Source organism: Alosa sapidissima, chromosome 12 (genome assembly GCF_018492685.1).
Source record: "Alosa sapidissima isolate fAloSap1 chromosome 12, fAloSap1.pri, whole genome shotgun sequence".
NCBI classification, from domain to species: domain Eukaryota; kingdom Metazoa; phylum Chordata; class Actinopteri; order Clupeiformes; family Clupeidae; genus Alosa; species Alosa sapidissima.
The window spans coordinates 8,623,115-8,636,807 of NC_055968.1; the positions used below are offsets into that span (position 1 = coordinate 8,623,115).

The 13,693-nt window shown below is 47.0% G+C and overlaps 1 protein-coding gene across 8 annotated transcripts in view; it reads right to left on the minus strand.

Moving 5' to 3' along the window:
* Positions 1-209: 209 nt before the first annotated feature.
* Positions 210-13,693, minus strand: part of tp63 (tumor protein p63) — a 29,005-nt gene continuing 15,521 nt past the window's right edge. The window contains exons 3-12 of one of the 8 annotated variants that reach the window (XM_042111720.1): positions 11,226-11,412; positions 10,823-10,938; positions 9,956-10,065; positions 9,471-9,595; positions 8,775-8,857; positions 8,333-8,457; positions 3,580-3,725; positions 2,522-2,672; positions 1,492-1,585; positions 210-581 (exon numbers count right to left, since the gene is read on the minus strand). In XM_042111720.1, coding sequence (XP_041967654.1) covers positions 285-581; positions 1,492-1,585; positions 2,522-2,672; positions 3,580-3,725; positions 8,333-8,457; positions 8,775-8,857; positions 9,471-9,595; positions 9,956-10,065; positions 10,823-10,938; positions 11,226-11,412 — 1,434 coding nt within the window. In that variant the 3' untranslated portion in view covers positions 210-284. Of the gene's footprint in view, positions 582-1,491; positions 1,586-2,521; positions 2,691-3,579; positions 3,795-8,332; positions 8,458-8,774; positions 8,858-9,458; positions 9,596-9,955; positions 10,066-10,822; positions 10,939-11,225; positions 11,413-13,693 lie in introns of all 8 variants that reach the window. The other 7 variants (XM_042111718.1, XM_042111715.1, XM_042111719.1 and 4 more) reach the window with 7 other exon arrangements.

Sequence of the window (13,693 nt, forward strand, 5' to 3'; positions counted from 1 at the left end):
CGTGCAAAAGACTAAAATATATTTCTGCCGCAAATGTGTGTGTATGTGTTTTATGTCTGTTTGTGAGCCTGTGTGTGCGTCAGTGTCAGAGTGCCTCTGTGGGTGTGTGCAGTTGTGTGTGAATACATGTGTACAAAAGTGTGTGTGTGTGTGTGTGTGTGAATGAATGTGTGTGCATGACTCTATCTTTCTCTCTCTCTCTCTCTCTCTCTCTCTCTCTCTCTCACTCACTCACTCTGTATACGCTCATGAATGTGTGTGTGTGCGTGCGTGTGTTTGAGCGCTCACTCCCCCTCCTCTTTGATGCGCTGCTGCTTGTTGCGTCGGGAGTCCAGGTCGAAGGAGAAGTCGGTCCAGTCGTCGCGCGGCGGGAAGGAGATGGTCTGGCGCAGCGTGAAGCGCACGGCGTCGATGACACGCTCGCCACGCGCCTCCGTGGAGCCCACGCTGACGGAGGAGGCACCGCTGGAGGTGCGCAGGATGTGGGGCGGAGGCGAGAACTCCATGTTCTGGCGGTGCTCCATGATACCCTTCCAGATGACGTGCTGGAACTCGGCCGGGATCTTCAGCCTGGAGAGATCCTGAGGAGCGGGGACACATGAGGAACGTAAGTCAGGAGACGAGCAGGAACAACAGTGGGAATAAGCATGGAGTGTAAGGAACAACAGTGGGAATAAGCATGGAGTGTAAGGAACAACAGTGGGAATAAGGATGGAGTGTGAAGAACCACAGCAGAAATAAGGATGGAATGTGAGGAACCACAGTGGGAATAAAGATGGAGTGTGAGGAAGTAGAGTGGGAATGAGGATGGAGTGTGAGGAAGTAGAGTGGGAATGAGGATGGAGTGTGAGGAAGTAGAGTGGGAATAAGGATGGAGTGTGAGGAAGTAGAGTGGGAATAAGGATGGAGTGTGAGGATATCTATTCGCCTTATTCATCCGGAGGCCAGAACGAGTCTACATGGTACACTTGCCATTACACCTCAGTCCAGCAGATGATGGTGGTAAATCACTCTGTTTGCAAACTGCCAAAAAAACGTACTGAAGATGAAGGACAGGCCAGCGAACCCTTCTTCTTTGTCAATGAGCTTTTTGTTTTGTCAGGTGACTGGACTGAGGTGTAATGGCAAGTGTACCCTGTAGCCTCGTTCTGGCCGCCAGGTAAATAAGGCGAATTGTCTTCTCTGTTTTACTCTGCACCACACCACACCCCAGCACATGCCACTGTAGATCTATTGCCATACAAGTTGTAAGTATAAGGTGAGATATACAGGGCATAGACAAATCTGTGTGATCCAAATGGGCCCTTGACATTCCATCCACTCTACATGCTGAAGATGAACCGCGTATAGAAATGTATGTGGGCTAAATGGGCTCTTGACATCCCCAAGACGTCCTTTACTCCACTCTACATGCTGGACTGCGTGGGGCGGTGTGGCAGACAGAGGAGGGTAGCAGGACATGAGAGCTGCAGGCGGCATCTGTGTTCTCACCTCGATGTTGTAGTTCTCAATCTGGTAGATGTTGGTCAACCCTTGAGCTGTAAAGTAGTCCAAGCAGGCTGAGCATCCCAGCCGCAAAAGAAAGCTGTAATGGTCAATGTGAAGGAGCGACGTCAACAACTTAATGTCATCATCACTCGCAAATGCAGTCACAAACCACATCAGAACGGGCTGTTCTGTGAACATTTCACACTTAAACACTACGATGTAATATGATTTAATATCAATATTATGTTTCTAAATCGCCCCCTTTAGAATGATGAGATTCTATCTACATTCTGAGTAGTTCTGAGATATTGAGCTTCAAAGTCTTCGAATTCCATACAGTTATACTGGGGTGCGTTTCCCAAAAGCATAGCTGCTAACTAAGTTAGCAACTTTGTTGGTTACAATGCAATTTCCCATTGCCAACTAACTAAGTTGCTAACAGGTTAGCAACTATGCTTTTGGGAAACGCACCCTTGATAAGCGGAACAAACCTCTTTAGATATAATGTGCAAAAATTCATACAACTACAAGAAACACCTCACCTCACCTTTTTAGTGTGTCACAGAATAAGAATATGTCAATAACTCATTTTTACAAAAATGTCAGATAGAACCTTAGAGACTAGAGACAAGGAGAGGAGAATAAATACTGACAAATGAGTGGAGGAGGAGGAGGAGGAGAGGAGAAAAGGAAGAGAGGTATGCTGAGGGAGGATAGTAATGGTGTGAGAGGAGGAGAGGAGGGGTACACTGGGTAGAGAGGAAGAGAGGAAGGGAGAGGTACACTGGGTAGAGAGGAAGAGAGGAGGACAGGGGAGGAGATGATAGGTAGTCTGTTAGAGAGGAGGACAGGGGAGGAGAGGTATGGTTAGAACAGAGAAGATGATTAGTACTCTATTAGACAGGAGAGGAGAGGTACACTGATTAGAAAGAAGGAGGAGAGGAGAAGAGAGAAGAGGATATGTACTTGTTAGAGAGAAGGGAGGAGGGGTATGGTAGTTAGAAGGAGAGGAGAGGAGAGGGGGGTGTTGTACCTGGAGATGCTGCTGTCCATGGGGTAGGGTGGCGGGGGCGTGCAGTGGGTGGAGGGCACCATGGGTAACTGGGGCTGCAGGCTGTGGGTAGGACTCAGGGCACTCATGTCCGTGTTCATGCCAGGGATGTGGGCACTCATCATGGGGGTCACTGCAGACCAGGCCAGACCAAACGGGACAAGACAAACGATAGAGGGTTACGTTTCATACTCTACAGACATTACACGTTACATACTCTACAGACACGTTATTCTACAGACACTACACATTACATACTCTACAATAGAGGGTTACGTTTCATACTCTACACGTTACATACTTTACAGACACTACACATTACATACTCTACAGACACTACACGTTACATACTCTACAGACACTACACAATACATACTCTACGATAGAGGGTTACGTTACATACTCTACAGACACTACAGACCGCTTTGGAAGGTACGCAAACTAACAGTCTAGTCAAAAACAGCCCGTAGGTTTACATAAGTGACATGGAAAGAGGATTCCAAAGATCACTTACACACCAAACATAGCACACATTCAAACACACACACACACACACACAGACCACAGGATTTCCCACAGGGGTCAGGCTACAGTACTTGAGAGAGTGATGGCAGGAGGAAAAGTATACTTGAGTCCTAGGGTACACACACACACACACTCAAACAGACAGGCCCGGGAGCTCTGTTCTGACTGAGGGGGAACTGTTCACAGCGGATCACATTCATCCACGAGCCCACGAACAGGAAGACACATGTCAGGGATAGCGAGAGGGGGAGAGGAGAGGACGAGAGGACTCGAGGCCACACGAGCCCAAACAAGAAAGGGCTCATCCCCCTAACCCCTAACCCCCTCACCCCCAATACACACTGTCACAGAATAAGAGAACCCCGTAGGGGGTAAAAAAAACATAGGGTCCTGGGAAGTAGACACAGAGAGAAGGAAGAATACTTAACAAACAGCCACCTATACACACACAAACACACACACACACACAGACACACACCCACACACACTAGAAGGCTTTTCCTGAGTCCACTTACTGTCAGTGAGCCCAGCGGCCATGCTGGAGGGCGTGAGGGAGTTGCGCTGCTGCGGGTTGATGAGCTGGCTGACGGAGGGCAGCTTGTTGACTTTCCCGTGCGGTGGGGAGCTGGAGCCGAAAGTGGGCTGGGTGGGGATGGCGCTCCTGGGGCAGAGAGGAGGCAGAGGAGGAGGAGCACACGGGCTGTAAGTCTGACTGCCCAAAAAATCCCATCTTAAACAACAGAGCAGAGAAGGCCCCGTGGTTAGTAGGCCACAAGCAGACAGCAGGCAGGCGGGATCCGCATCTGGGTCTGGGGGGCACTTGGAGCTTGGAGCTTTGCCAAGATTGCTCAAAAGTCACTCATAACATTACACAGTACAGATCCTTATACTTTATATTTAATCGATCTATCTGTCTGGTCCTAAATACTGTTTTTTTTGTGTGTGTTGTGAGTGGTGCTATGGCTTTTGCATTGGCTCATAACATGTCTGCGGCATTCCTTGTGTCACACTGACCAAGAACCCATTCTGCTGTGATGCTGAGCACTTTGGTACAGATTGAAAAGAGAAAGATGAAAGTGACAGTATATGGAAGAAAGTCCTCTGGGGTATAGAAAACAAAAGACTTGGTAGAAGTGGGAGAATGTGTGGCCAATGCTGGATATCCATGTTTATGAGAAAGGATTCAAGGAAGTTGAAGTTCCATACATGAAACAGAGGGTTGCCAATTATAATGAAAATACTTGTATAGGTTTGATGATGCAGTTCTGAAATTTTGTATTTGAATTTGCAGATTCACTTTAACAAAACAAAAATATGTAACTGTATTTACATTAGAATGTATAATCCATTTTATAGTCAAGTCCTTTATCATTCTTGCATCATTATCAGTGAGAACAGTCTCAAAGTATAGGGCACTGATTGATCTAGAATGTGTCTGTAGTTTGGTGATGGCCAGAAAAAAATGAAATGTAAGAAAATGGAAAGAGAGTCAGAAGGAAGAGTAGAAGTCGGTAGCAGACAGGAACATTTATTGAGTATACACAAAAGTGCAAGAGCCTTGATGTCACAAAAAAATCATTTTTAAACATTAACAACAAACAACATCAATTGTCATCCTCTCATATGCCTTTCAAACAAAACGGATATGCTTTTATTTTCTTTAAGAAAATACACAAAAAAAAAACAGAAAGAGAAAAACAATCAAATCAATCTCAGTGACAAACGAAGAAAGAAAAACTGCCCTGCAGTGATAGAATATAACATGACCAGCATAATCTTATCCATAAAATTTAATCCCAAACAAACCCAACCAAAGGCACTTGAGTCCAGCTCCAACAATGAAACAGAGGGGAGAAGCGCAGTAGAAAGCCAGAGAGTTCATTTCATTCCTCTCTCAAAAAAGCCCAAAGAGTGACTACAGTACGAGTCCCACAAACAAACAAACACTGATGCTTGGTTCCCGACCTACTTCAACCTCCCAGACTCACCAGGAAAGGGAAGTGGCCAGCTCTGAGGCTGTTCTGACTGTGTGCAATGTAGTTTTTTTGTGCAATACCAGCAGGTATTATATTCATTTACAAACTACACATCTGAAAACTACAGGAAGTAGAGAAAATCCAGCATACTAATGAGATTTGTACATTGGTGTGAATGTGTGAAAACATCTAGCAATAATTAATATATGACACCCAACAGCTACATTTAAAAAAGAAAATCATTTAAAAATCGGCCATGCAAAGAGTTATGTCTTCATTAACCTTTGGAGTATGAAAAGACCCTGCATTAAGAACGTACATTCTTCATGTGTAAGAGGTGTGACGGTGTGTGATGCAGAAGGCTAGGGGTGTGAACTTGATCCATGACGGAAGAACACTACCTTGAGTGAACTGAATGCTACGATAAGGTGACTGCAAAAGCTACTGTTTTACTTTGACATCTACTCCAGGGGGCCACAGAGCTATGGCCACTGGGTGGGCCAAACAGGGGCACAGAGGAAGACGAGGAGAGGAGGAAGAGGAGGTTGAGATGGAGAAATAATGGAAGGCCAGTGCAGTCAGCCAGAGGAAGAGGAAGAGGAGTAGCAGGTGGAGGAAGAGGAGGAAGAGGCGGCGGCTGAGATGTGGGGGCTTCTGTGTTGTAGGACCAGTGCATTCGGAGCAGGACGAAGAGGAGGAAGGTGAGGAGGAAAATGAGGAGGAGGAGGCTGAGAGGGAGCGGAGGCCAGTGCGGTCAGAGCAGGAATGTGAGTGGACGGAGGAGTCTCAGGACGAGCTGCAGCGTCTCTTCTGCTCACACGCTGGCTCCAGCAGCTCCGAGCGCAGACGGGCTTTTAGCAGACTGCCACCATGGAGACAGAGAGAGGAGAAAACATAGAGACAGACAGAGAGACAGAGAAGAGGAGACTTATAGATGGGTATGACTAGAGAAACTCAGTAAAAAAAGGCGGGAAATCTGGGCACAAGTCCAAACCTACCAGTTGAGAGCAGAATATTGTAAAGAGAACAGAAACACACCTTCAGACTGCCAGACAGCGATTAAGAAGTGTTGACAACCAAGGGAGGCAACTGAAATATTTACAAAATATGGACACAGGGACCAGGAATAATAATTACATGGGCAAGGTGTGTCAGAGCAGAGAGCTAACCTCACTCCCAAGTGTGTGGTATCACATTCAGGTAAACCACCACTGTTGAAATGGAGGTATAAAAGTCTCAAGGGAAGGTGCTTATCTATCCCAAATATCCATTTCCCATTTTAGAATAAAAATGAATGGTTGTGCAAATACTTCAAAGTGCCAGAAAGGAATTGGTGTGTTGATGAGATAAGCTGATTTGTGTCTATACAGAAGCTCTCCACATGGTGGCATTAGTGTTTAACTAATAGAGGCTCCTTTTAGGCAGAGGTGGAAAATTTGGAGGGAAAAAACAGACAGAGACATGATCATGGTCTAAACCAGCTGGTACTTTTTATTAGGCAAAGTGGGAAGAGCAGCCTGTGGATGTTAGAAGAAAAGCAGAATAGAAGAGGTGTGGAGAGGCAGAGTCCTCGGGCATGCAAGAGAAAAAGATAAGGAGAACAATCTGCCTTTTAAACACAACACACATGGAACACATCACCACAATCAAATAGGACTTAACATCTCCTTTAATCCATTTTAACACACTTTTTACACAGAGGTGCAGTAGACAAAAGTGAGGCTACTCTAGCGGTATCTTTGAGGAGACCACTGGCCAATACTGGTTTGAATCCCACGAGAAAAACAGCCCTTCTGTGTTTGTGAAGTCTCTGAAGTCCTAATGGCTACCTGGCTGGGCTGCTCACCTAGTTATTAGCACACTCTCTTACCCCATCCCAGCGCTATAAAACCCACACACTCCCACAAACTGGTGAAAAATGAGAGCTTTAATAAGGACCAGGGTGCTCTGTGACTATTCTACACTACACACACACACACACACACACACACACACACACCTACTATCTTAGTAGCAGGCTTCTGTCAGCCTCCTTAATGAGAAAACGCCATAGAAAAAGCAGTAATTATCACAGACCGTTTAAACACACAGTTCAAAGCTATAATTTACATATCCCTCACTCCAGTCTTTTTTTCCACCCAATCATCTCTAATGCCCCCCACCCCCACACTCCACTTCTCTCTTTCTTTTCTCCCCCTTTCTCTCTCGCTCTGGAGACCACGCCACTGAGGGCCGAGTCTCCGAGCCTGGGAAAGAGTGGAGATCCACCTCCGGGAGTACCTGGAGCTCAGGGAGCCGAGGGCTCCGCCTGTCTGGAGGCTAAAGGGGCTTTAGCTGGTGGCTGAGGCTGGACGAAGGCCCATGAATGGGGTGGAGGGAGCGGGAAAGGGGGGTTAGTTGGGGGTAGACGGCCCGGCATAGATCCAGCTCCAGCGCAACCCTGCTTTATTCTGCTCTGCTCTTAACGCAAGGTACACCCTTTCGTCATGCCGCAAATTAAATAAAAAAAACATGATGCAAACACCAGTCATGGTTGACTCAACGCTTAGTAACTATTTGCCCTAGCAAAGCAGAAGCTCAAGTGGCCAAGGCCCCGGTGAGCAGAAAAGAAAACAGATAAGGCATACTGGAGCGCTCCGCTCGGGCACGAGGTATTGGCGAGCCAGCCAGGTTATCTCCAGGACACTTTGTGCTCAATCTCATCACACGCATGCAATTTCTTTCCAACTCACGCCATCCAAAGCCAAATAATAACCAGAATTCCAAGTGTTGAATGGTAAGTAAAAGTGAAACACACACACACACACACACACACACACACACATGCAACTCAGGGAGTCTTTTTTTACGGGTATTACCCCGAGGTGACTGTGCATTCGTCTGCATACCTCGCCTTTTAAAATGTCAACTCAAAGCACCAGTGCCTAATAAGGTCACATCCATTTACACACAATGGCAAGTGGGGGCCATGCAGTCAGGCAACAGCAAACACAGCAGTAACACGTTAACAGCCAAGGCAAAAGAGAAACAAAAACCCAGCACACACACAAGGGTGACCCTGGCTGAATGCTAGTGTGTGGAATTAAGTGTTGTTATGTAGTTATGAAAGAGACGCACTATTGCACGCTCTTTCATGCTTAGTGTCTGTCTTTCTTTTTTTTTCTGTTTCATGTTTAGTGTAGTGTCTGTCTTTCTATCATTTTGTCTCCCTCTCTCCCCCTCTCTCCCTCTGTCTCTCTCTCTGTCTCAGCACACTTGATTGTGTGTAATGTACTGTTGACTCTGTACTCACTGTTTCTGCAGGAGGCTCTGCTGCTGCTGCCTGTAGGACTCAATAGTGTGCTGAGGCAGAAACTGCATGAGCTCCAGAGACTCTTTGATTTTCACCAAAATCTCATAGATTTCACGCCCTTTAATCTGCAACGGAGAGAGAGAGAGAGAGACAGACCATGAGTCAGGGCCTTCACAAGGCAAATGTAATGTCTGTTTCATCAAAGAGGCCACTTTCTAAGGGCATGTTGATTCATTTAATATGATGTGTCAAAAGGTACGTAATAGTTAATTGATAGAAAAGCACACTTTAATTATACTTGGACTCGGGGTTATAGTTAGCTCTAGGTTTAAAGTTATTGAGATATAACCTGCATTATTTTTTCCTTAATTAAGTAGAGAGTAATCATTTCAGATCATATAAAGCAGAACAGGATGTTGTGAAAACAGAGGTAGCTACTCACAGGCAAATATAAAACCTCATCATCAGTAGATCTTCTCTTCTTGATGGAGGACTGGATTCCGTGGGATGTCTGGCGGTAGTTGGCTGTTGGACAGACAGGGACATGGTGTCACAATGTGCTCTGTGTCCAAGAGCTGGACACTGTTTGCAAGCGGGACAGAGAGACCAACCAAGAGAAAGGAAAAAAGCCCCACCTACCAGCATGCACTAATGTTGGATAAGTGTGTGTGTGTGTGTGTGTGTGTGTGTGTGTGTGTTGCGTGAGGAGAGTGTGTTGTGTGTGTGTGTGTGTGTGTGTGTGTGTGTGTGTGTGTTGCGTGAGGAGAGTGTGTTGTGTGTGTGTGTGTGTGTGTGTGTGTGTTGCGTGAGGAGAGTGTGTTGCGTGAGGAGAGTGTGTTGCGTGAGGAGAGTGTGTTGTGTGTGTGTGTGTGTGTGTGTGTGTGTGTGTGTGTGTGTTGCGTGAGGAGAGTGTGTTGTGTGTGTGTGTGTGTGTGTGTGTTGCGTGAGGAGAGTGTGTTGCGTGAGGAGAGTGTGTTGTGTGTGTGTGTGTGTGTGTGTGTGTGTGTGTTGCGTGAGGAGAGTGTGTTGCGTGAGGAGAGTGTGTTGCGTGAGGAGAGTGTGTTGCGTGAGGAGAGTGTGTTGTGTGTGAGAATAGAGTCCTGCCACCAGCCCCAACGCTACTTACGGCGCTTCGTACCCTCACTGCTCTTTGATCCGTCGGTCACGTGCTGCTTGCGGATGCTGTCCTCATCCGCCTTGCGGTCTCGTCCTGGACAGGCGCAGATCCTCGCCTCGAAGCACCGCCGACCCAACACCTGGCCACTGCAATGGGGCAGAGAGAGAGAGAGAGAGAGAGAACATTACATTTTCAGATCAATGAAAAAACTAAAACACTTTTTTCATGTCATTAACTTGACACACCCATAGAACCAGTCTATTTACAGTACAGTACAAAGGTACTTTCCGAGTAAATGAGCTTTTTGTTTAAAACCAAAACGAAGGTGGCATATTTTGACACTCTGATGTTTTAATGTAAACACCAGAAAAGCACTTGTTATTGTTTCACCAAAGTTGGCCAGATAAATGAAATTCAAGATCAGTAAACATCTTTTAAAGCCCGGATTTCAACACACGGGAAAATGCCAAAAAAATAAAAAATAAAAGCAAGAGGTTGGGCCATACTCTCTGGTTTCCAAGGTGACGATGATGAGGATGGGGCGTCGGTTCATCCCTCCTACACAGCTGGAGTTGCACATGAAGTTGTACAAGATAGTAGTGAACTCTGTTCCCACCTTCATAAACAAAACACAACACCAGCAGAGTCAGATATCCATCTGTGACAATAGGAGCAATCACACACAACAACCCATCTATTCAGCAGAGGTAAGATTCTCAAACAAGCGTATGGCATGTGTAGGTGTCAATTTGCTTGTTGTCCTGGCCAGTTCAACATGTCTACAACCACATCCAATAACAAAAACACAAAGAATTTGTTTCTGTGCCAATGTTCAGCATGTGTCTTGCTTAATTTAATACCATAAACAAACACACACACACACAGAAACACACACACACAGAAATATCAGTTTGATCCGATGGTGAAACAGGTTTGGTGGCTGGATTAGGGTGAAGGTAATAAACAAGTGTGTGTGTCTCAGACAGGATTTTGGTGGCTGGATTAGGGTGAAGGTAATAAACAAGTGTGTGTGTCTCAGACAGGACCGGGGTCTTTCAGGGACACACATCCACAGCAGGAGGAGCAGCTGGTCCTGATAGCTGGGTGTGTGTGTGTGTGTGTGGGGGGGGGGGGGGGGGGGGGGGGGGTTGGGGAAGGGGCAGAAGGTGCATGACTGCTGTCTGTTTCAGAGAAGGTCAACAGCTTTAGCAGCGGCTACAGCCCTCACCTCTGAGTTATTAGCCCTGGAAGTGGTGTGGTAATAAGCGGGTGTCAGCCTGATGGGGCTCCAGGGCAGGAGTCTGTCAGGAGGGGGCCGGAAGAGTGGGGAGGTAGGGGTGTTTGGTGGGTGCTTAGGGGGCAAATGGGCTCACCTGGGGGGGCTCGTAGGGCACTAGAACGCTCTGGCGCCCAGTTATGGAGTCCTCCACATACTGGGCATGACTGTTCCCCTCAACCCGAATCAAATGGCTGGGAGGAGCAATTTGTCCTGGAATGAAAAACACTTACGTCAAACACACACTTCAGTCACAACTCTACAAAAAACTCTTTAAGTAACATGTAAGATGTGGCTCACTTCTGTGTTTCGATCAACCTTGCACTTCTTAAAACATTTTGGCGCAATACCAACTGTTAATGACGCCAAATAAAACATAAAATTTAATTGAATTTCTTTTTCTGTTGTATGACTCACTTCTACTTGCATACACAAGGAGGGTAAAATTGTGTAAAAAAGTGTTTAATCTTAGATACTACAATTGATGCTACCGCACTGACCGTCGTTGAACTCGCGGCTTAGTTCGTGGTTGGGGCAGCGCTTCACCACCTCGGTCACATGCTCGGCCTTCTTGTATACGGGCATGGCCCGGATCACTGCCCCCTGCGGCGGGTTGGTCAGAACTTTGATCTGGATTGGGCATGTCTTGGCGATCTGACAGTACAGTTTCTTCAGGTCTGTAGAGTACTGCGGGCACAGAAGAACAGACTTTAAAACAACAAACAACAAATTGATTAAATATAAATAAATAAATGAATGACAAACAAATATTCATATTTTGGCTTTATGAATGACTGTTCCTGTTCACTGCACATAAGGATATAGCTGAGTAACAACTTCATAACAACTTAAGGTCTCCGCAATATACTTAATTTTTACTGTCTGCATTGTTCATAGTTGCTGTTAAATGTGTTTGGCTTATGTTTGGGCTGTTATCTCATTTATACAGCGTACACCTCGGCAGCATCTTGGGTAAATTCCACCATGACTTCCTAAGTACTGCAAGTGCCTGAATTCACTCGAAGGGTTGTCAGTATGAAAATGAGTGGGCAACTACCTACTGAAACTGAATCTGAAAACTGATTAAGAGTGAAACTGCCACTCAAGTGTCACTCAGACGGCCTGGAAAAGCCGTGGCTCTCCTGAACCGCTGCTTTGGTGAGGCAAAGGAGGACACAGCTGCCCCATACAGGCTCAGAAGAGAGGCCCTCCATGGCCAGAACTTTAAACGAGCAACTGAGGAGGACAGAAGACGGTCCAGTTCCTACTGTGAGCTGATGCGTGATGTCCCACCACCACCAGCTGGACTCACACACTGGGGGACCTTCTGGAAAGCAACCTGTGTGTGTGTGTCTGTGTAAGAGATAATGTATGTGTGTGTGTGTGTGTGTGTGTGTGTGTCTGTGCAGCCATGAGAAGCACCCAAGCCAGGAATGTACCACACTCAGCCCATCCAGAGACATAACACAATCCACCCTCGCCACATCATCATCATTAAAAGCCAAGACCATGACTAGGTAGGTAATTAAGTCACCCTGTGCACAATCTCACAATGAGATCACTTCCGTTCTCCGAACGAGGAGGTCCAGTAACGAAGCATCACCAACTAACCACCAGAGCCGGAAATGTGCTTGCGTCACCAAAATACGGCCTAACACTCAATGTCAGTGACTACCCAGCTCTCAGGACTGAGGTGTTAGTCACAGTCATACAATCAGAGCAGAGCTGTTTTAAACCCCCGCCGCCCCAACATCAAGTATGTGTCATCCCCGAACATGGATACCTTTTACTGGCAGGAGGAGAAAAGCGAACAATAGGCGTGGACTGAACTCTCCCAATACTCACCGCCGCTGAGCTGACTAAACAAACATATGGAGAGAGAAATCAGCGCGCCACTCTCTCCTCACAGAGCGTGGAAAAAAACAACCCCGTGAGAGGAGGAGGAGGAGGAGGAGGAGGAGGAGGAGGAGGAGGAGGAGAAAAAAAAGAAAAAAGAAACTTCTCTGCGAAGTTCATTTGTAAAGAGTGGAAGGGAAAAAAAACCACGAGAGCCGAGTAAGCGGGCGAGCGAGCGAGTGCGTACGGCGCTGGAGGCTTTTTCTAGAACAATGGTCCATTAGAATCCATCTCCATTAACTTTTGATACGAAGCGTTCCAATGAAAGGAGCCCAGCCCCACACCTGCCCGGGAAGACTCGGGGTATTACACAAGCTTGGCAACAGAGACGCTCACTGCTTCCACATCACCCTTGCTGGAAAACACTCCCCAGTGCTTTTCAAAGAAAACAGCAAAGCCAGACACACACACATACACACACACACAGAGAGAGAGAGACAGAGAGAGAGAGAGAGAGAGAGGCAGACACACACACACATACACACACACACACGCAAATGGCCTGCCCTACCATGCAGATAAGCTTCTCAGTGATTGCCGCTGTGACACCTCGCTCCGGCTCCTGGAGTGAGACCGTGGCATTGACCACAGTGTCCAGTGTCTGTGTCAGTTCTCCCTGGACGTGACTGGAGCAGCAAAATACCACACCCAAGGAAGCGGGGGGGTCACACACACATACACACACCCTAGCAGTAATTTTAGCTTTTACGCAGTGTGCACCTGACCTCTGTGTCCCCCCAGTTCCTAGACCTGAGATGCCGGTCCTGGAAACCGGACGCACTGGTGGGGTGCACACACACACACACACACACACACACACACACACACACACACACACACATGCGCAGAGGCGCAATGAGCGAGGCGGAACCCCTCGTCTTGGCCAAGGTCTGCGGCGCTGCTGAATTTTGAGCTTATTGCTCGTATAGGCTTTTCAGCAGCAGGATGATTGAAGGCCGGCGAGCGTGGTGAGAGAGCCGCTGGTCTCCCCAGGGGGGACAAGGTCTCGTACGGAACAGAGTGATGAATATCTGTGATCGCCCTCCTGCTCCCAACCTGATACACCCCGCAA